This window comes from Colossoma macropomum, unplaced genomic scaffold (assembly GCF_904425465.1).
Source record: "Colossoma macropomum unplaced genomic scaffold, Colossoma_macropomum, whole genome shotgun sequence".
Taxonomy (NCBI): Eukaryota; Metazoa; Chordata; class Actinopteri; order Characiformes; family Serrasalmidae; genus Colossoma; species Colossoma macropomum.
In genome coordinates this window covers 13,648,466-13,671,449 of record NW_023494801.1, presented here as the reverse complement: position 1 = coordinate 13,671,449, position 22,984 = coordinate 13,648,466, and the positions used below count along the sequence as shown (strand labels likewise).

Below are 22,984 nucleotides of genomic sequence, written 5' to 3'. Positions count from 1 at the left end.
AATACCCTAAAGACTATGAAGAGAAGACCACACACTGAATTTCAAAAGGTAAAGTAGATTACAAAATTGAATAAGAAACGTTTTTTTTCAGGATTACAGGAACATGGAAAAAGGAAATACACTATATTCACTCACCCATCCAAATCATTGAATTCAGGTGTTCCAATCACTTCCATGGCCACAGGTGTACAGAACCAAGCACCTAGACATGCAGACTGCTTCTACAAACATTTGTGAAAGAATGGGTTGCTCTCAGCAGCTCAGGGAATTCCAGTGTGGTACCGCGAAGCCAGTCGTGAAATTTACTCGCTACTAAATATTCCAGTCAGCTGTCAGTGGTATTATAACAAAGTGGAAGCGATTGGGAACGACAGTAACTCAAACACGAAGTGGTAGGCCACGTAAAATGACAGAGCGGGGTCAGCAGATGCAGGCGCATAGTGTGCAGAGGTTGCCAACTTTCTGCAGAGTCAATCGCTACAGACCTCCAAACTTCATGTGGCCTCCAGATGGCCTTCAGATTAGCTCAAGAACAGTGTGTAGAGAGCTTCATGGAATGGGTTTCCATGGCTGAGCAGCTGCATCCAAGCCTTACATCACCAAGCACAATGCAAAGCGTCGAATGCAGTGGTGTAAAGCGCTGCCACTAGACTCTAGAGCAGTGGAGACGTGTTCTCTGGAGTGACGAATCACACTTCTCCGTCTGGCAATCCGGTGGACGAGTCTGGGTTTGGCAGTTGCCAGGAGAACGGTACTTGCCTGAGTGCATTGTGCCAAGTGTAAAGTTTGGTGGAGGGGGGATTATGGTGTGGGGTTGTTTTTCAGCAGTTGGGCTCGGCACCTTAGTTCCAGCGAAAAGAACTCTTAATGCTTCAGCAGACCAAGAGATTTCATGCTCCCAACTTTGTGGGAACAGTTTGGGGATGGCCCCTTCCAACATGACTGCGCACCAGTGCACAAAGCAAGGTCCATAAAGACATGGATGAGCGAGTTTGGTGTGGAAAAACTTGACTGGCCTGACCTCAACTCAATAGAACACCTTTGGGATGAATTAGAGCGGAGACTGCGAGCCAGGCCTTCTCGTCCATCAGTGTCTGACCTCACAAATGTGCTTCTGGAAGAATGGTCAAAAATTCCCATAAACACACTCCTAAACCTTGTGGAAAGCCTTCCCAGAAGAGTTGAAGCTGTTATAGCTGCAAAGGGTGGGCCGACATCATATTCAACCCTATGGATTAAGAATGGGATGTCACTCAATTTCATACGCATGTGAAGGCAGATGAGCGAATACTTTTGGCAATATAATGTATAATTAAACACTGGCCAGTGTTCATAACTTCCTTCATGTAGAAAAGTTCTGTTGATTGCAAACATAAACACAATTGCATAAAGAAAATTCAAATTTGTTGAAATGCCCATCAGGGTAAACAACTGGCTGCAACTGCTAATGCTCATCACTGGCTTATAGATGCAGGGATATGTTTGCATCCAGGGAAGTGGAATTATTCCGAGGAGATCTGATTGTGTCGAACACTTCCCCTGTAGCACAAGCCTAACAGTAATCTGATTTTTATTTCCCTTTCAATGAAGGTGAAAGAGATGTTGCTACTTTTGACATCTCTTTTTTTGGCACTGCAGTGTGCATACACTTTAGCTTATGCAAAGTCTTGGAAGCGATACTTTGTTTGAATTTGTATCAAATTTAAATGACTGAACACTGACTGAAAATTCAAGTGTCATTTGTCTGACAATTTCAGAGCATAATAAATTTTCTGACTCATCAAACATTGTGCTGAATTACTGGATGATCAGTTATTAATCTCAGTGTTACTGAGCTCTGCTAAAGCCCGAGTAGACTGATAAATCAATGTGATGATAAATAACAATTATAACAGCAGTTTCCCCCATGTGCCTTATTAATATGTAAACTAAGTAAATAAAAATATGTAAATGTATTCTGAATGTTACTTATGTACTGTAATGGATTATGTTATTGAATACTTTAGGACAGTGTATTCAGTATTTGGCCACTACTTTTTCAAAGCACTCTGCCCAACTCTGGTAGCTGATTGGGAAAGTGAAAATAAGTACACATCCTCTACAGAGAACACATTCTGGCACATTTTATGTTACGTTTTATTATTTTTCCCCCAATATGTTAAATTCATCAACTAAACAGTAATCATGCATTAAAAGGTGTGTTCTCTGTAGAGGTTGTGATAAAAAACAAAACATCATTTGACCCAGAGTGTCCAAACTTTTGCATTAAACTGTACTATGTATGATTTACTCTTGCCTAAGAGAATGCCTACAATCACACAGCAGAATATGGACGTTTCCTTCTCTAAAAGTAATAAAAATATTAACGTTTAAAGTAAAACTCTATAGCTTATTTTTTTACCTTCACCACAGCTTTTATGATAAAGATTATGTGTTGTGCTTCAGTAATAATGCTACATTAAATGGAACTCATTTGCCTGTGCTTGTCATATGTCCCATCATGTACTTCTGCTGGTCCACAGCATCCATTTACTTATTTTCATATTCAAATGCATTAGATGTGTTAGTATGGGCTAAATGAAGTCATATAGGTCAGTGACAGGTGAGTTTCCTCATAGCAGAATGGGTAATAAGCTGGAGAGACCGCATGCTGGTACGTGTTAACAGAGGTGGGGCGGGGCGCTTCCCAGCTAACAAGTTCTGCCCCTCCCATATATTCTTGTCACTGCACTACAGGTTGACATTTTCCTGCTCTGAGTGGCAGCAATCGGCCAGGAAGCCGGTCAGATCTTACATATTCATCAAAACCAGGACAAAGTCTTCAGGAGATCCTGTGCAACAAACCACATTAACCCTGGGTGAGATACAACCTACTTGCAGATCACTAATGTGGAATGGAATTGAACTGAATATAGCTTTTAACTAAATATCTACTGAATGAAACTGAACTTGGGGTTGTGTGTGATAGATTCTACTAAATCTAACTCTGATCTTAGACCTAACCCTAAATGTGTTGGTAATCAATATGAATATGACCAAAAAGCAGAGAAAAATCCCTACTTGGGTAAAAGTACTGTCGCTTTAGTGATATTTATACTCAAGTAAGAGTAAATAAGTAGTGTATTGGAATACTACTTGAGTAATCAAGTCACTTTTTTGTATTTCCACCATCACAACCTGAAAATATCTGTTGACTCGGCTACATTCTTAGAAATAATCTGAACAGACGAAACTAAAGCCAAACTTTATATTACAGGAGAGTTGAGGCTACTCACAGTATGATCTGCTCGTGCATGCTTACACATCTTTCTGTGTACTGAGTGAGGCACAAGGTTTTCATTAAACTAGACGCATTTCATGGTAAGATGATTTTCTAAAAGTTGTTTAGAGTCTCTAAGAGGTTGTGCAGAATTTGTGACTGTTTAATTAAATCTATATAAAAACACTGCTTGATTAAGAGTAAAACTTACACGACGATTGCTCCATTAATAATGAATTTTTTTGTGACAATCCTAGCTCCTTAAATGTTTGCTTACATTTAGGGAGCCACAGACAGTATTTTTACTTTATTTGACAGACAAACAACTAAACAGCCTCTCCCCAGCAAACACACAATACTGTCACACTTTCTAGTTTGACCTGTGAGGTAAATGTATTCCTGCAAATGCATTTTTAAGTAGGTGACAGTCCAGATGCGGAAACTTCAGTTCCTCCTCCTCCTCCTCCTTGTCAAAAGGTGGTGCTGTGTATCTTGTCTGAAACAAGGTTGTCAAACGTCACAACCTCATTATTAAGTAACATTGTTGTGTGGTGTTATGACTACCTGTTGACAACTCAGCAAAATTCCACAGAGTTCCATGCACAACATAATGGAGCTTATTAAGGATTCTAGGAGGTTGTGACAATATATGACAACGTTGTCACTACGCTGTCACAACCTCCTAGAATGTTGTCAGATAACATTACAACTTTCTGAGAATCACGTTATTTATAACGTGACTACGTTCTGGGCACCAGAACAACAGGTTGTCACAATTTACTGTGTTGGCTGGGGAGGAGCATTTTAACACTAGAGTTTTTTTTTTTCCATACTGTGGACCACTTGCTCTGTGAATTCGGTACGTTTGGTCAAGTGTGAAAGCTGTTGGAGTGGTCCAGAGAACTGATCTCTGTTCCTTCTGAAACCTGGGGTTTGTAAAAGCTATCCGCTCCCAAGCTGCGTGTGGGGTTGCAGGATTGGTTCATGCTGTAATGCGCCTGCTTCAACTTATCAAATCAATTCCCTTTTCAAATTTCATGATGGTGCGGCAAGGATGGTTGTGGACAGCGGAGGAGACAGAAAGCCTCATAGGTATATGGAGCGAAGAAGGCATTTGAGCACAAATAGCCAGAACTCGTAAAACTCCATTGGTCTGCTAGAGTATTTCTATCCAAGAAAAATGATAAGAAGCAGCAAACGGACGACACTAGTGCCTACCATTTTGCAAACCAGTGCGCAAAAAAGTGACGTATGGAATTGTGCAATTGATCCATGGTTGGATCCATGGATGGAACTCTTGTGTGTGAAAGCAAACCGGTGATAATGAGCCCCTCCCCCAAAATGAGCCCAGAACCAGATCAATTTTGGTGCAGACTCAAGTATTTGAGACCAGTGTGAAAACAGACTTATGCGGCCGTTTATCTCCAAAACTACAACAAAACTGTATTGATGAGTGACCGTAAGCTATGAGTGGACAGGCACTCGCAATAAAACATGCGCAACAGATTGAAAGTTTAATAAATAGCCACAATTTTATTCTAAAACAACAAAGTAAGAAGAAAATCGTAAACACAGTAGCTGTTTTGCTCAAAACTGTATTGATGAGTGACCGTAAGCTATGAGTGGACAGGCACTCGCAATAAAACATGCGCAACAGATTGAAAGTTTAATAAATAGCCACAATTTTATTCTAAAACAACAAAGTAAGAAGAAAATCGTAAACACAGTAGCTGTTTTGCTAGTATTAGCTAGCCAGGGAGCTGCTCCCTCAGGCTGAAGTTGCGTTGTGAAAAGCAGGAATCTTGACAGGTTCCATATTTAGCTATGGATAATAACGCTTTTTTCTCTTGTTCATTTGAAAACGAATGAAGATCACTGTCTGGATAAAGCATGTTCCTCGCATGTGCTGGTAAAGGTGGTAAAGAATCTTTAGTCAGTTCCACACCCTAATTCTCCACCGTATCGTGTAATAATTAACAAGTGGGACAATAAAAGTCAAAGTCCACTTTGTCACTTTACTGTATGTAGAACAAATCTAGGATGGGTTTCTTAGGTTACGATGTTTGTGAAAGCATAGACAGTTAATTTAACCATGACAGGCAGTACAGAGGTGCAGGAAGTAATAAACAGGCAACAGTGATGGTACAGAGACACTGTGAAAATCCTGAAGGCCAGCCAGAGATTAAACATTCAATGCAAATTTCACCAAATAAATAGCATTAATATTCAACAGAACTGCTTAGAAATGACTTGAGTCGTGACCTGGTTTAGAATTTTGGTGAGATCCTTTTCACACAAAAGTGACCTATTTCACATAGTGAATAAAGGGTTCTTCATAGTGAATAAAGGGTTCTTGAACAACAACAAAAAGGTTCTATGTAGAACAATCTACAGCACATTCTCCATCAATCTTAAGAACCCTTTCACATTGCAAGGAACCCTTTTATCATGCAAAGTGTTCTTTGAGTGTTCATGGTTCTATAAAGAACCATTTTCTTTACTAAAGAACCCTTGAAGAACCATTATTTTTAAGTGTGTATGCTCTAATAAATAAAAAAATTGTTTAGAAAAAACAAATAAATAACAGACATAAGAATCATAATCTAAGATGTCAAGAACTGGCTGAATGTGATTATGAACACTTCTACCTTTAATCAATGCTGACTGACATTCACTAATAATACCAGTCATGCATTTTTAGCCTGTTTGCATAGACATGTGCATGAATGAACAACTGCATTCTAATGCACTCTAAATAAATATACAGATCTCAATTGGTGGTACACACTCTTTGTTGTTTTTCTACCCATGTCAGCTTTACTCTTTTATATTCAAGTAATTTTAAAATGTTACAAGAAAGTAAACTAAAGTCTCCCCCCACAAACTTCCTCCTGTTGAGGGATGTTAATTTTGCATAGTTACAAGGTGCTACTAGTTACAAATAGTAAGAAGAACTTAAAGTTTAAGTCTTAAAAGGTGCCACATTTATTCAGTATTTTGATTCTCTGATGTCTACATAGATGGTATGCGACTTTGGTCGGTGTGAAAAATGCCCAGATGTGGTTTTACATGCCGGTTTAAAACGCTGTGATTTGGCCCTAGAATTAAACGACCTGTTCTCATTTTTCATGAATATATCACACAGTAGCGACATGTCGAAATAGACACAGACAGGAAAATAAAACGAACCTCCTCGTAAATAAGTTCGGTCGTCATTCTATTTAGTTAGCTAGCTAGCGTAGCTATGCTAGTTACTTGGCGCTAGCTAGTAGCTAACGTTACCTATACTAGCTACTTGCTTTCAATCTCGACTAAAACGCAAAGTAAATTACTGTTGTTAGCACATTATAAAGCACATCATTATTTAAATTTAAGGTGACCTGGCCATTTAAAATAAACTGTCAAAAAGTGCATAAAATCACACAGCATGGCTGCTACTTACAGGTTGTGGCTGGGGTTGTGATGCTAATAAAGGTGGACCTGCCCCTCTATTCAGGGTCAAACGCTGAGTGAAGCCTTGCTCGTTATTGTCTAAGGTTTGAGAAACTGTCCCGAATAAAACCCGCAGAGTAAACTGGCATTTTTTATTTAAAGCTGTCCGGAATAGTATCGGAGATGTGGGAGCTGATGTTGGCCTCCTATTCGCCAGCTTGTTTCGAAGATTTTCCGTTCCACCTTAAGTGGTGCTGTGGTTACATTCTGGCGCCCGTACAAGCCGTAACGTGAGCACTTAAGGTGAAACGAAACATTCAATCAATAAGCTGACCAATAGGAAGCCGACTTCAGCCTTGGTTAAAGATGGACATCAGCCAAGCTCGCGGTCAGTTCGCTTCTTTGAAAAATAACCGCCGACGCCCCCTTCACAGCCTGGAAAGACGCTCTGTTGTTTCCTGCTGGGCTGGAAGGTGTATGTAAATTTTGGGTGTATGAATATTAATGAGTCAATTCTGTTACGCTAAATAGTTTAGGATTTTTTATTTGTCCCGTTTTACCACCCTCTTTCACAAATGTAGGATTTGCATTTGAAGGAGGAGACAGCAGTGTGTGAGGTTAGCAGTATGTCAGTTCTGTGTACCAAACTCTCCTTATTCAGCTGTGTTAATGTTCATACAGTTTTCCATTCTATGGCACCTTTAATAGGATATTCTGTTTTATTGTAGCAGCAATAACTTGTCTGTCTCTCTTATCTGCGCCCTCTATTCAATCTCAGGCTTGTAAACCAGACTGTTGATATATTTATGACCTCTGCAGATCACTGTCCATCATGATGAGGCGCCTGCTGTATGTCCTGTTTACTTTGATTGTCATTGCCATCTTCGTGACAATCATCTTGTTTACATCAAGTGGTAGCAAATCATTCTCAAGGTACAAATTTAAGATTGTCAAACAAAAAAAGTTCCTCTCTTTTAGGTTGGTCATAGGTGACATTTAATTTTTATTCATTTATTTTTTCACAGCACATCTTTTGCATTTAAAGGGAGCAGAAATATGGATTCTTCTGAAAGCTTTCATTTCAAAAATCAAAGGTATTTGACTGATTTATGGTTAAAAAGATTAACATTATTTAAAATTTAACAATGTAAAGTATAAAGTGTAACACTATTTGTGAAGCATGAAAAAAAAACAAATTTAAAAAATGTTAAACGTGTTGAAAGAGTTTTTTCTTTATCATTACATACTTCAGAGTACAGTACAGGTACTTGTTCAGGACTGGTGCTTGTTTTCACTTGTTGTTGTTGTTTTTCTTGTGTTGTCAGCAAGAGGCTGCTTCTCAGTGTAAACCGTTCCTCATGCACCTGTAAAGGGCATCATCTCATCAGTACAGTGCCAAAGGAAAACCTTTGGGCTGTTGAGAACCGTCGGGCAGAGGAGTACAGGCAACACCAGATTAGGTTTTACAGGTTTTATTATTGAAGAAGGCCCATTGGAATGCTTTTCTGGATATAGATTTCTTTTAGCCTTAAATTAACTCCTTAGCATTCACCTTTTGGTGGGTCTAGACTAGATTTCTCCTTTTTTTCCCAAAAATTTAATTGTTAAGATGTAAACAAAATAATTCAGAGTAGGAAACGAGATGTCTGAACAGTATAGTGCTTCTGAAAGCTTGCACACGGAATGTTATTACTTTAAAATGAAATTGTTATGAATGCCCTGTTTTACAGTAGTTTTGAGATAAGGTTTAATCATAAACGTAAAAAAAAAAAGATCATTCAAGGTGGAGAGGTACATACAGGGCACTGTGAGGCAAAACAGTTCTCCCCGTATTGTCCCCAAAGACAACTAATTTATCCAGATTTACCACTGTTTTACTGTTAATAACATGACATATAACAAATCAGAAGACAGGTCTAGGTTCACTGGTAACTTTGAATAGTAAATAAAAAGCCATATTTGTGTTGTATACATTGCAACTCCCAGTTCTTATCAGCAAAGACATCTAACTCTATAAGTTATACAGGACATACTTTGTTTACATCTCAACAACTGAATCATACAGAAATGTTGAAAAAAAAACAGTCAATTATTTTGTTTAAAGAATTTTGAAGTTTAAAAAAATTGTAGTCAATAGCTATATATTACCATATATGCTGTATAAAAATGCTGGAATACTACCATCATATTTCAGTCTAATCTCTATTATATGCAGTTGAGTACCTTGGACAACAAAAAAGCCATTGACATGAAGCAACTGCCCATTGATTTCTATTAAAAGTGTCACTGTGAATCTTTTTTTTTCTAAATACAGAGAAATGCGCTGAAATTATTGTCTGAAATTTTACATGTGGCAGATTAGGAGATTCAGTTAGAGCTTAGATTAAACAAACAAATTCTAGAGTATCCCAGTAATTCAGATATTTTTGTATTCGGCCTACCCAGGCATTCAGTAGGCTGTATCAAAGTTCTAGTGTCAGTCTTTTGTTCAGAGATCTCTGAGATATTCATTCTTTCATCATGCGTCTTTATTAGGACAACAACAAATTTCAACAAGATTATTCTCGCTCTACCCAACTCGCCACTTCAGTACCCTATTTATGGATTAACAGTCATTCCCATGAAGAAAAGTTTGATACCAGGTAAGGAGTACATGCTTTACCTCAGCTGTATTTTATTCTGTAATGATGTTTAAGTTAAAATCTTTAATGCCAGGCTGCAAGTGATGGTTGGTTTGTGGTAAAGTGATATTTTGTTGTAGGTTTAGCTTTGCATGCAGACAAGAGGGCCAAATATGAGGTATGATTATACAAAACACTATTGCTTGGAACAGAGTGCATGTGGGAAGCTTGTTGCTGCTTGTGGGATACTGGAGGTGGAGGGACTGTCGCTGGTTTCTTTGACGTCTTTATTCTTTCCTGTATATGCTTTACAGTAGAATGGGTCGCACTGAAATGAAAAGGGTTTCCATGGCTGAGCAGCTACACACAGGTCTAATTTCAAAACATACAATGCCAAGCAAAGAGGGGGGAGTGGTGTAAAGCACACCGCCACTGGACTCTGGAGCAGTGGAAACATGTTCTTCGGACTGATGAATAATATTTCACTATTTTGCAGTCTGATGGATGAATTTGGATTTGGCAGATGCCAGAAGAAGGCTATCTATCGGAATGCATAGCGCCAAGAGTAAATTTTGGTGGAAGAGGGATAATGGTCTTTTTCAGTGTTTGGGCTCAGCCCCTTAGTTCCAGTGAAGGTTAATGTTAATGCTACAGCAACGACATTTTAAACAGTTATATGCTTTCCAACTTTGTGGCAGCAGTTTGGGGAACACCCCTTGCTGTTTCGGGATGAATAGGAACGTCGATTATGAGCCAGGCCTTCTTGTCCAACATCAGAGCCAGAACATTGCAAATGCTGTTTTGACCAAATGGGTATAAATTCCCTCAAAATGTTGCGGAAAGCCTTTCCTGAATAGTGTAGGCTGTTATAGCTGCAAATAGAGGGTCCAACTCCATATTAATCCACATGGTTTTGTAATGGGCTGTCCAACAAGCTCATATGGGTGCGATGTATAGATGTCCACATATTTTTGGTCATATAGTGTATCTCTGGTCCTGGCTGACTTCTATTATAAATACTTGATTTAGTTCTGTTGGGGTTGCTGACTTTGTAACTGACAATTCGTCCCTGCTAATAAGTATTGTTATTTACAGTTATTTTCAAAGACTGAGTGATTTGGCAAAAATTGTTCATTAAGATTTGCAAAAATATACAACATTTTAAATTTGTTCCATTTAAAGTATGTGTTAACTTTTCACACAGAAAATCATCAAAACATATAATTTCACCAGGGGTGTTCAAACTTTTATGCTGCAAGCTTAAGAGTAATGTTTCCTTCAGTGTTTTTGCTTGAATGCAGGACTTGAAATCATCTGCCTGTCTGACTGATTTGATTTTCTTTTCTGGGTGATGGTTGAAAAGCTGCAATATAATGCCGTCTATATGTCTAGACATATCCAGACAATTGGTGAATTCAGCATTCAGCTATTGTAAGGTGCACCTGTTGTTGACACAGGTCTTCAGTTACTCTCACATAGCTCCATAGAAAAGCATTCCCGATAGAATGGGACGCTCTTGAGCACATAAGGTTACCATTCCTAATGCCAAGTGCTGGGTGGAGGGGTATAAAAAATAAATTAACCTAATCTGTGTTTACCTGCCGTGCTAATAGGTGTCTCTGAGTGTGCAGAAAGGTGTGTTATCAGTGAGCAGTGATCTGGAGGGAGTGCAGGTGGAGGGGCAGGACCAGAGCACATTAACCATCTCCTCCACTCGCCTGGACCTTATCAGCCATCTGCTGAGCAGAGTGATGTACACCAGCACTGTCTACCACATCAGGACAAGTGACATGGGTAGGGCTCAATGTTAAGCAGACAAACACCCAAAGCCAGGGGCGTGGCTTTGTATTGCTGCATTCGGACTGTCCTCATAAACATTGTGAAGTTGTAAGCAGCAAAAAAAATGGTTTACGAGTCCCAAATTTTCTGTAACTACATCAGTTAATATTTTAAGTCAGGTGAAGGTTTATTTATATAGCGCTTTTATTTAGCACAGTATGAACAGAGAATAAGGTTTTAACATTAGTATAAAATATTAAAATACAGAAAAGGGGAGAAACACGTGAAGCAATGGCGATGATTAAATAGGTAGAGTCTGTGCAGCAGTATCATCAGGAGGGTCCGTGGCGTGCGGAAGAGGTTTGCACCGCATTGTACAGCATGGTGGTCAAACTGGTAGACTGAGCTGTCGTGGATATATAGTACTGTGCAAAAGCCATAGATCACTCTTTCATTTATTTCATTTCCAGTCAAAACACCCATTAATTAGAAGTTATTTATTTTTTTCAGTGTCTAGAAGAAAACAAGAAAACTTTAAAACATTTACAAATAAAAAAAAGCTGCTGGTGTTCTCAGAACAACCCATAGTCCAGACCTCCACAGCATTGAATGTTTTTGGGATTACTTAGATTGTGTGAAGCAGGAAATGCAACCAAATTCTAAGACTGACCTTTAAAGGTGTGAAAAAATGTTCACACTAAATAGCATTGTTGACTTGGTTTAGGACACAGTATGACTTAATGTTAACTAAAATAAATAAACAAAATGTAGATGCTGCAAACTATTTTAAACAGCTAGGGTGTTGTGCCAAAATCTGACCCCCCTTCACATGCAAGCGTTGTGCAGGCATATAGAGGTCACAGGTTGTGTATAAACAACTTTTAATCTTGGGTTATCTGATCTTATATGCCTAAACTGCAGAAAGCTGAGAAAATCACAAACAAGTGTAGCATCCATGTATCTGTGTGATGCATGTGAATCGGAGACAGATTCTGCAGGGAAGTCAGAATTCGGCGCAACACTGGTTGTCTAAAATGGTTGACCACAGTGTTTGGCTATGTAGTGAAGTTTGTTTCTTTTTATGTTTCACATTAATTCTGTGCGACTTTCATGAATTCCTAGATGTGGTTCAAACAGGTTGAGAGAAGTTTTGGGGATGTATTTGCAGAAAAGATTTGGGTGACTATTGACTTCTAGTGTTAGCAAGGTTAGCTAGTGCTACACATACATTAAATACTCTATCTCTCTACTAACTTAAAGGTTTCTTTCTTCAGTTTCCTTCTCTTTCGAGGACCATGAGGCAATATTCCCCATCACAATCCGCAGGCCTTCAGTACCTGTTCTCTATGATCCTGGAGAAGGTGAGAGCACAAACCGTACATGGCAAATCCTTTGTTAAAGCTTCAAAGAACAACAAGGCTTACCTAGGGGTTCTGTGTTCACACGGAGCACATAATTATACGTACTCTTCAATAAATGTTACATCAGTCCTTGCTCAGTAAGTCTAACACCTCTTTTAAAGTAATGACAGTGTCTGTTTTAGAATTGTTTTCAGGATTCTCTTATTGGTTTTTAAAGTTTTTGTTGGTTTGCCATGTTTATGCTTCTCCAATTTCCATCAATAACCACAAAGTGCCAGCTTACTGAACAATCCAATTAACATGAGCCTACCATAAATACACCGAATAGAATATATATATATATATAAACACATTTATCTCCATTCATGATGAAATGTTGAAATGTCCGCACACTATAAAAGACTGCTGCTGTGTTCAGATGATGTAGAAAAATAAAAATCGCAAAAAATGGAGATCTTTTTTTTTGGGCCATATTCCACCACGTGCTTGATTTTGGTGAAATGTTTATGGACTTTGCTAATACTGAAATGTAGTATGATTATTGTAATTATAATGCACTGTGTATTAAACAGAATATCCAATCGGTCCAAAGCAAACACTTGAATGATGAGATACTTTTCCTCCTCTTTTTTCTTCTTAGACATCAACTCCTTGGTGACCATAGCCACTAAGACTTTTCTCAGATACGCTGAGCTAAAGGTTCTCATCAACAGCATCCGCCAGTTTTATCCAGACATTAAGATCATTGTCGCTGATGACAGCCTAAAGCCTGAAAGTGTTTCTGGAACCAACATAGAACATTACATCATGCCTCCTGCACAGGTAAACACACTATGTCAGAATTATGTTTATTATCATAATTTTAAATTGAAGCTTGTGGTTGTACTGAATAAAAATAATTACACTTTTACTATAAAGTAATTATTACATTTAATGAAGTAGGTACCCAGTATGGGTAGTTTGTAGCAGCAGTACTAGGGGTGTTTGCATCATCACTGAAGACTGCCAGTTCAGTTCACCATTGAGCATTAAGTCCTGACAGTTAAATACTAGCTTCACTGTGTCTCCAGTTATTTACACATATTCCTTTCATTTCATGTCGTTTCATTTTAACACTGAGCTCATCTTATTATTTGGGCCATTAACCGTCTTTCTCTGATGAGTAAATGTGAATATAAATGACACTCCCTCAGGGCTGGTTTGCAGGCAGAAACCTGGCCATCTCACAGGTCACCAGCAAATACTTCCTGTGGGTAGACGATGACTACGTGTTCCATGAGAAGCCACAAATTGAGAGCTTTGTGGAGGTTATGGAGGCCGTTCCAGAGCTGGATGTGGTGAGTAATGAGAAACAGGTGATCATGGTGAGAAAGCCTGTGTTCAGTCCTTGTAGTTTACTGGATGGTTTATGGTTTGATCATGAATCTCCCCTGTCCTTTCTCAGCTTGGTGGAGATGTTGGTGGGAACCATTTCTACTTTAGTCTTATGTATGATGTAGGGGATGAGAATGAGGGTGGCTGCATGAGTCGGTCCTTCAGGAAGGCACACAGCCCGTTGCCTGGCTTCGATGGCTGTTACCTAGTAGATGGAGTGGTCAATTTCTTTCTGGCCCGGACAGATGCGGTGCGAAGGGTTGGTTTTGACCCTTTCCTGAACAGAGTAGCTCATACAGGTAAGAAGTTCTTCTTTGCTGTTTATGCAGTTTTACACCCATGACTCTTAGAAAGATACAATAACTTAACCTACATTACTGCTGGGGATGTGAATCTATAGGCACCTCATGATGATTAAATTTGATTTATTGTGCTAAGATATGATTAGCAAATGATGATCTTGAATCATTTTAACGCACATCCATCTTTGATTTATACAGCAACATCAGAATTTTTATATAATAATGTAGGCTATAAACATTAACTAATTTAATGAAAATCATATATTAAATAATATAAAACTAAGTAACTCTAAAGGGTCAGCCTGTGCTGCCGGCTGCCAGCAGAGGCCGATGGTGATGAGGCACTGTTACCCCGGGAAACTCAAAATCCCAGAATACCAAGGGGTAATCAGTGCCAACCAGGTGCACCCCCTTGTCACACCTTTGTAGAGGGGTGACCGGTACGGTATGACAAAAAGAAAGAGAAAGAAAGAGATGAAAATGGTTAAAAAAAAAAAAAGCAAACAAAGAGAGGAAACAATGCACTGCTCTAAGCTAGTTGAAGAAAAGAGAAAAGGGAAAGTTGTGAGTTGTTTTGGTTTGGTACTTAGTCGATTTCTTGAATTTATCCTTTATTTGTGTGACACCATATTGGCGTCTTCTTTGTGTGCTTTTTCCGACTGTTTTTCCCCACCATTAAGAGTAGTGTAATTCTGCTTAACGCCTGTGCAGTGGGAAAGCACTGGGCTTGCAGCTGGGGGTTACTCTCCTCTAACAGTACACAACACGCTCACTGTCTCCATATCATTGTTTATTACACCCCGTCATATTATGGAACTACCAAGAAGGTGAATGAATAAGTCTATATTTTATGTGTTATTTTCACTTATCAGTTTTAAGACCAATCCTCACAGGTTTTCCTCTCTGTGCTTGGGTCTGCTCCCTGACCATCCTGTGATGGTAACATCATTTTTTGAAAACTATTTCACCTCTTATTGTGAAAGTTTTGACTGCAAACATGTGTGTTCAGGCTGTTCTTCTCTTCAAATGATGTACAGTAAAGTGATTTACATATCTAATGGTGCACCTGCTGGAGAAACTCCACACTACCATGCATTGGTGCATTCAAAAGCCACATCCATGTGCTTTTACATATTAAAACAGTGTTTTCTGTCGTTATAGCGGAATGCAGCTGTAGAAACCTGTGGGGAAACCATGAAGTAATATATTGTTACAATTCATCCGAACCATTCAGGACACTTAAACTGTACAGAAAAGGCTGTTTATTTTCCTCACAGTATATATCACACTCTGGGAAATCCTCAGCATATACTAAAGCATTACAGTTAATCTTTCAGTAAACGTTTCTAAAACTTATCTGAATATTGCTGGATTAGCCTGTTATCTGGTTAGCACCTCCTGAGCTAGCTGTTGTATGTAGGGTTTACTATGGTTTTGGGTCTTTGACTTCATATATGTGAATTTGTGACCAAATTGTGTCTGCAGAAATGCATGCATTAGTGAGATGCGGCATTATTTTACTCTTTCAAGCTTTGCCACAATATCCTACTTTGTAAAGTCTCTGGGTGTATGTGAGACTTTATAAAGTAGGATATTTATATAGAGATAGGGGAAATGCAGAGCCTACATAAAAACCTGATTACGATATCTTGTGAATCGATTCAGAATATTTATGAGGAGAATCGTGACGTATCTAAGTATTGTTTTTTTTTTGTTTTTTTTTCCCCATCCCTAATTAGTGCACTAGTTTTGTTGAGTTAGTCTGTAGTGTGTTCTGTGCATACACAGGAGCAATCTGCATAACACAAATCTCATTACTTGGCACTCTTCTTCTCTCTCTGTTACTGTCCTTTTGTTTTTTTTTTTGTTTTTTTTTAAAGAGTTCTTCATTGATGGACTGGGAGCTCTGATGGTCGCAACATGCAAAGGATTCTCAGTTGGTCATCAGAGCAGGAACATATTTTCTAAGTATAGTAAATACAGGTACCTAATGAATGATGAACAGGGAAAACTGGCCCATCATTTCTTTAAGAACCATCTCAAGTGCATTAAGTACTGAAGCAGGAGCTTTCAGGAGGTATACCGGTGTTCTTTTGACGTGTTTCTCTTAAATGGACCCACAGAAGACCATTACCTCAAGTAAGTCAATAGAAAATTGTATGACATGTCCTTTGACAAAGAACAGCATGTGCTTGTCTCTTTGGTGTTCAGCAAATAAAAAAAAGCATGCATTATATCAGAATCACAGACTGTACTGAAGGTTTTATCCACAAGGCGGTGATGGTGAGCTGCTGTTGTTCAAAGGTGGCCTGTCTTGTGGGTTTTTCAGCAGAGCACAGCCCTTATATCCACAGTGATTCTGTGTTTGGGTGCTGGTGGCATTGTTTGTTTCTACACACAATTGCACAGTTTTCATGGAGCCTTTTTTTGCCTAGTGCCACCTTTTCTAAATAAACTTAAACTTCCCTAAACTGGTCCCTCCATACTAGCACTTCACTGTGAAATGTCACTCTTTGTTATATTTGCTCCTATGGAGAGCGCAGTTAAGGAAGAGGATGTAAATAAGTGGGTAAACTGTGAGACGCCCTTGCCAACGTTCAGCGGAAGCAGGAAGCTGTCGTTACCATGACTACAGAAAGAGGCTTAGCTCATCTAGCTGTGTTTTTATGCGTTGTGTGAGCACTTCAGCACTTGCAAGTGGCAAAAAATCAAGCTACCATACAGTGAAAGCAGGCAGGGGACAGCAGGCAAGTCATTTCTTGCCATATGGTTTCACTTTATGGTAGACACACTAATCCACACAGTTAAACCCACAGCCCAACACAATAACACACCATCAACACATAAACACCATAATCTCGAGCTAACAACAAAGTTAGCAAATTAAGAACAATAAGCATCTTTCCATGTCCTCGTCTCCCAAGCTCCTACAGCAGTGCAGCCCTTGGTGGATGCCACTACATTGCTTGGTGAAGGAACTGTTTATTGCGTTTACTATGAATAATGTAAATAATTTTTTGAACATTTGGTGTATTTTACATTTCATATTGGATTTTGTTGCTGCTTCAGAAAAACCTGCTTTACTCTGGGCCAAAATCAGTGTGACGATGCACTTCTTGGTTTAATTTTATTTTTAAATTATTGCTTTATTTTATCTTTATTTCATTTTATGCACTTTATTTTATTTTTTTGGCACATGTGTAACATGAAATCTTTCATATACAACGTGAGCACTGCCTCAATGTCTTTGGGTTGGGTTTGACCCAGGTTATTATTGTTTTCTTTGAAGTTTCATGTATTCATTTGCCTGTTCACAGTAAAGATTTTACCCCCCAAAAAAGCAAGCGGTGTGAGTTTTGTCTTCTCAAACTATAAACAAGATGAAAGTAAATACAGTGTGAACTGCAGAATAATGTTCTGCACTGCAAAAGATGTTAGTGAAATTACCTGCAATCATTCTATTATTAGAAATTATTGTAGTACACTGTAAAAAAATGGCTCGTCAGTTCAACCTGAAAAAACTACTTCATGTGGTTATAAGTAAATTAACTAGTTCTATTCAGAATAGAATAAGATCATTTTCTTCTTATCTATTTACAACAAGTAAACCATCTAGAAATAAGTTGACTAACCTTATAATATTCCTAAAACAGTCTCATAATAGTATTTATTGTACCATGCAAAAGTTGGGAATTGCTTGCCATTTAAACCATTTTTGTTATACACAACAGTAATTTAGATTTAAATATTACAAACTATTCTCCAGAAGGTGTGCTTAGATGTTTTATTTAATATTTCAAGTGAATAATATGATAAATCATATCCTGCGATTTATTTCATGTTATTGTCAAGTTGTAGTGAAATTCTCAAGAGGAGAGTGACAAGATGTAGTCCCTAATCTCTGGGATTAAGACAGTACAAACCCTGAAATGAGATTAGTGGAGGTGACGCTTGTAAATCAAGATGCTGGCCTCTGCATTAATTGGGTCATTAATCAGCACAGACAGTGAGAGACCAAACATAAGATCCTTAAGTTTACAGGTTAAAGGCCATAGTGTCAGTTTTAAACATCTGAATATGAATAGTTCTGCAGTCTGTCCTTTTTATGGTAATAAACCCAATTTGGACCTCATTTGAACTGAACATGGAAACTAGCAAGCTTCTTAACTTCTCACCACTATAGATAGTGATGGTGAGCTATTTTAAACGTGTTTCCAAGGAAGCCGCCTGTTTCCTGCCCCCTGCCTTGCTCACCTAAACCAGCACCTGCAGTAAGGGATCAGGTCGGAGGGATTGTAGTGTTTACCATCAGCAGTTAAGGGGTGGGATTTGACCCTGCTGTCTAGCCATCTAATAAGATGGGTCATAGGTTACTGTAGTTGTTTCCTTCTGGACGTTTCCTAACTACTATCATAGATCACATGGTATGACACTAATGCTTACTTATAGAACATTCCAACACTGCTGCTGCATCTCTGAAATAGTAACTTTATAGAAGGAAAAATGTAAAATTTAATGTATGTTAATGTAACAACATTGCAAGTACTTTTGAGCCATTTGTATAGGTCCACTCATAAAATGTTTACACTATGTAAAGGACAGGGGCTGCTTTCAAATATATGAAAAACATATTGGTGGTGCAACATGAACCTGTAACCTGTCAGCAAACCACATTCTAAAAATAAAAAAACATTTTAAAGCTACAAACTGCAATTCAGTTGAAAAGGACAAAATTGATCTTTTAGAAAAGGTGTTTATGAACTGGTAATGGGTCATGTTTGGGCCACATGATCCCTTCTCCCACTAACTCACTAGGTTTAGTGCTCTTTAAGAGGTCATGGCTTTAATCTATTAGATTTCTTAAAGCTGGATGAAGCCATATCTTGCCAATCCCCACAGGTACAGGCAGAGCCTGTGCAGGTGTCCTAAGGTTCTGGAGCACAGGAACTGGAGAAAGTTAGATGTGAGGCCTTAAGGTTGAGCCTTGAGGAACTCCGCTACCCTGATTCCATGATTTGACCTCTAATTACTAAATTGGCTTAAGCTAATCAGATCGGGGCGGAGGGGTGTTTGTTGGGGAACAGTCTCCTCCCTCCGCCACCCCTTACCATCTGGTGGTGCTCATGAAGAAGCCAAGGCTCAAGTCAGGAGTGCTCAGTGCATCTCCAGAAGTCCACCTGCATGGTCCCTTAAAAAGACAAAAAACTAGCTGGTCTCTCCATCCTCTGCCCACCTCTTCAATAGGTAAGTGTAGCACCTCAACTGCAAAGACTTAGGCCTTAAAACAGCAGATAGTGCTAATAGATTATTTCTTGGTGTTTTTTCTTTATTTTTCAAGTAGAATTTAAAAGAAACAGGTCAAGGGATCCAAAGGATGAAAACTATATTTAAAAACTGCAATCCACATTAAAAAAGCAATGAATTTTGTTTGAATATGTCTATGTTGTATAGACATATGTCATATATCTTTTCCACATATACATTATATCACATCAAGACTGTTATTTCCAAAAGTAAGTAAATTAAAAGACAAAGTTGGGTCGATGTGTAATATATTAATGTGCAAGTGGTGAAGTTTTTAGTGTGGTATAAATAAATGTTTATAATGGTATAAATTAATATATGAAATGGTGTACTATCAGACTAATTTTATTCTCAGCTATACTACATGATTAGTAATAAGTCATAAAAATTCTCAAGATGTGTACATATCCCTTACCAAAACCTTTAGTCATCAACCTACTTCAGTGTTTTAACAAAAACAAATGCTAAAGTCTATTGAATAGACTAAGACCACACCAAGGAATATAGCTGTGAAAATGCCATTATTAAATATAATTTATTTATGGAGAGGAATCATTATCATTAATCATTATGATTATTTATGGGGTGTGGGGGGTAATCATGGCCTAAACAAGCAAATTGTGATTCAAAAGTGAAAAGGGCTGTCACACTGTCACACTGTCCACATTGTTTTAATAGTTGAAATGACTTGCATGAGCAGTATCACAGAAGCTATCAAGATATGTTTTAGTTCTATCAGTTAATTGTATGTGAAATAAAGTGAACCCTCTTCTTAGGGCAAGATGGCGCGGGATATGTCTGATAAAGACATCCTGAAAATGGAGATTGAGCAGCTTCAGAAGGAGGCGAAGAACACAAGAGAGCCAGTAAGTATCTCTATACAGAAAAAAAAGAGAAGGCAGAGGAAGAGAGAAGCTTCAGATTCAGATTACAAAACGGTTTAAAAAATGTATATTTAAAGCCACTGGAAAATACTGGATATACACAAACATATGACAGTGCAAGTGAAAGATATTTTATACTCTGTGCTGCTTGGCAACCATAGCCTAGTGTTATAGAATTACTTTGCTTTGCAGCAACGATTGATTACTGTGATTAATATTAATGATAAACTAAATTATTTATTGAATATTTATGTATTTTATCATATTCTATTTAATTATCATTTTATAAAAGCAGAAAGCCTTGTGTCTCATCTAAAATCATGTTAGTGCACAGGCTCTCATAATTTATTGTTTCACTAACTGATTTTATCACCGATGTTTACCTCTTCTGGGACTTCAGTGTTTTCTGAGTTTTCTCTCTCTCTCTCTCTCTCTCTCTCTCTCTTTCTCTCTTTCTCTCTCCAAAGGTCTCCAAAACAGCGAAGGAGATTTGTGAGTTTGTTGAAGCTCAGTCAGCTGAAGATCCTCTTATTAAAGGAGTGCCTGAAGACAAGAACCCCTTCAAGGAGAAGGGTGGCTGTATAATAACCTAGCAAAGGCTGTGCAATAGCTCTATGAAAACTCAGTATGGGGACTTTTTGTGTCAGCCTTTCACCCGGTTCACGATTTCTACTCATGTACAGGTTCAGTGGCAGTCATTCACACAGTTTTCTGATAGATTTCTGACTGTTTCAAGGCCATTTCAAAGAAATAGAATGTAAATAAAAGTATGTATACTGTAACAAATGGTCTGCTTTGGTTTGTGTAGAAACGTATTTATGACGTTCACTTTCCTGAGACATGCAGTACACGTGTTCTCAAAGTACTAAGTGATAATCTCTCTCTTTCGCTCTCTCTTTCTTTCTTTCTTTCTTTCTTTCTTTCTTTCTTTCTTTCACTCACTCACTCACTCACTCACTCACTCACTCACTCTCTCTCACACACACACACACACACACACACACCTTCTAAGCCACTTATCCTCCTGGATCGCAGGAGGTGCTGGAGCCCATCCCAGCGCTCATTAGGCAGAAGGAAATAAACACCCTGGACAGGTCACAGTCCATCACAGGGCAGATAAACAGACATATACATTCACACCTAGGGGCATTTTAGCGTGTCCAATCAGCCTGACTGCATGTCTTTGGACTGTGGGAGGAAACCGGAGCACCCAGAGGAAACCCACACAGACACAGGGAGAACATGCAAACTCCTCACAGAAGGACTCTGGTTGCCCGGCTGGGGAATCGAACCCAGGCTGATGATGATGATGATGATGATGATGATGATAATAATAATAATAATAATAATAATAATAATAATAATAATGATACCTATTTATAGATCACTTCATACCAGATGGATGCATATACAATCATATGCAAAAGTTTGGAAAACCCTGGTCAAATTACATGTTTTGTTGATTTTCTAAGTGAAAATAAGTTAACACATCCTCTACAGCAGTGGTCACCAGCACTGGTCCTAGAGATCCTGCAGAATCCACTTCTAGCCACAGTCTGCTACACCTGCTCCAGCTCATTGACTGAAGTCCATGACTGGCTGGATCACATGCATTAGTGTCAGGTAAGATGCAGGTAAGAACTAAACTCTGAAGGAAAGTAGATCTCCAGGAGCAGGGTTGGTGAGCATGCCTCTACAGAGAACAAACTTAAATATGAAAAAGTTTTTTCTTAAATTTGTTCTTGAGAAAGGTCCTAAGAAAAAGACCACATCAGATTCATGACATGTTCTTAAGCCACAGAATTGTTCGCACCTTTGTGCTCTTGAGTGTGTGTAGATTACCTAAGAACTGCGTAAGTAGGTTATAAGAAGAATTTTCTTCTTAAGAACACTTGGTGAATGAGGCCCAATGTTCAAACCTATGTTAAGTGAGTCATGCTGTTTCAGCATATATTTGATTCTGAATATTGTAATCTTGAGTTTTGTTACTTACAGCAGATAATATGACAGTGTTATGGATAGCTTACGTAGAGGACATGGATACAGCACTTTTTTAACAGTGAGTAAGAGTGACTTTATGTGGCTGGAGTGAATGAATCATTGCTGTTTAAAAAACAAACAAACAAAAAAACAAACCATAAGTGTATCTCCATTTTAGGCGTTTTTTTTTTTTCTACATCATTTCAGTTCAGCAGCTGTTATTTACATTATGTAAAACATTTCATGATGAATGGACCAATAGAAATGCTTCAAAATTGCTTGGAATAAATTCTCTTTATATTAACTTGCATTAAAGGTTAAAGTTCATGTACTCTCCTTTAAAGGTATTATTTTGGAGATACTTGTTCTTTGGGCAGAGATGAAATGTGACTATTGTGTATGTACAGGCTTGTTTTCTTTGTATTCTGTTTAGACACACCAACATACCCTTAAATGTGTATGAAAATACACATAAATAAACAGAAGACAGATTTTGGAAGAGTACATGGTATTCAGAAATCTTTATTCATTCCAATCTAATGACACACAGTGCTACGCTCATTACCAGAACCTCATTAAAAATAACTTATTTGAATGACTAGTTGACAAGTAAAAATCAATAGTCAAACAACCTCTACCTTATAGTGCTTTTGATTATCTTATTAATTATTTATACATTTCTTTAAAC

The 22,984-nt window shown here is 38.3% G+C and overlaps 2 protein-coding genes across 3 annotated transcripts; both read left to right on the top strand.

The window, feature by feature from the left end:
* The first annotated feature begins 2,717 nt into the window (after positions 1-2,717).
* LOC118821179 (beta-1,4 N-acetylgalactosaminyltransferase 2-like) lies at positions 2,718-17,467 on the top strand. Of its 2 annotated transcripts, XM_036589661.1 has the most exons (13): positions 2,718-2,858; positions 3,257-3,360; positions 7,511-7,624; positions 7,717-7,785; positions 8,017-8,151; positions 9,227-9,333; positions 9,453-9,490; positions 10,926-11,106; positions 12,366-12,452; positions 13,093-13,274; positions 13,646-13,789; positions 13,897-14,125; positions 16,009-17,467. In XM_036589661.1, the coding sequence occupies exons 3-13, from the start codon at positions 7,524-7,526 to the stop codon at positions 16,185-16,187; spliced, it is 1,452 nt and encodes a 483-aa protein (XP_036445554.1). In that variant the 5' UTR covers positions 2,718-2,858; positions 3,257-3,360; positions 7,511-7,523; the 3' UTR covers positions 16,188-17,467. The 2 variants fall into 2 exon arrangements, with proteins under 2 accessions (XP_036445554.1, XP_036445553.1); XM_036589660.1 differs by lacking the exon at positions 3,257-3,360 and having other exon boundaries at positions 2,719-2,858; positions 16,009-17,466.
* Positions 17,468-20,186: 2,719 nt separating this feature from the next.
* Positions 20,187-21,013, top strand: gngt2a (guanine nucleotide binding protein (G protein), gamma transducing activity polypeptide 2a). The gene is made up of 2 exons (XM_036590193.1): positions 20,187-20,298; positions 20,784-21,013. Exons 1-2 carry the CDS (start codon positions 20,215-20,217, stop codon positions 20,907-20,909), a joined length of 210 nt encoding a protein of 69 aa, XP_036446086.1. The 5' UTR covers positions 20,187-20,214; the 3' UTR covers positions 20,910-21,013.
* Positions 21,014-22,984: the final 1,971 nt, after the last annotated feature.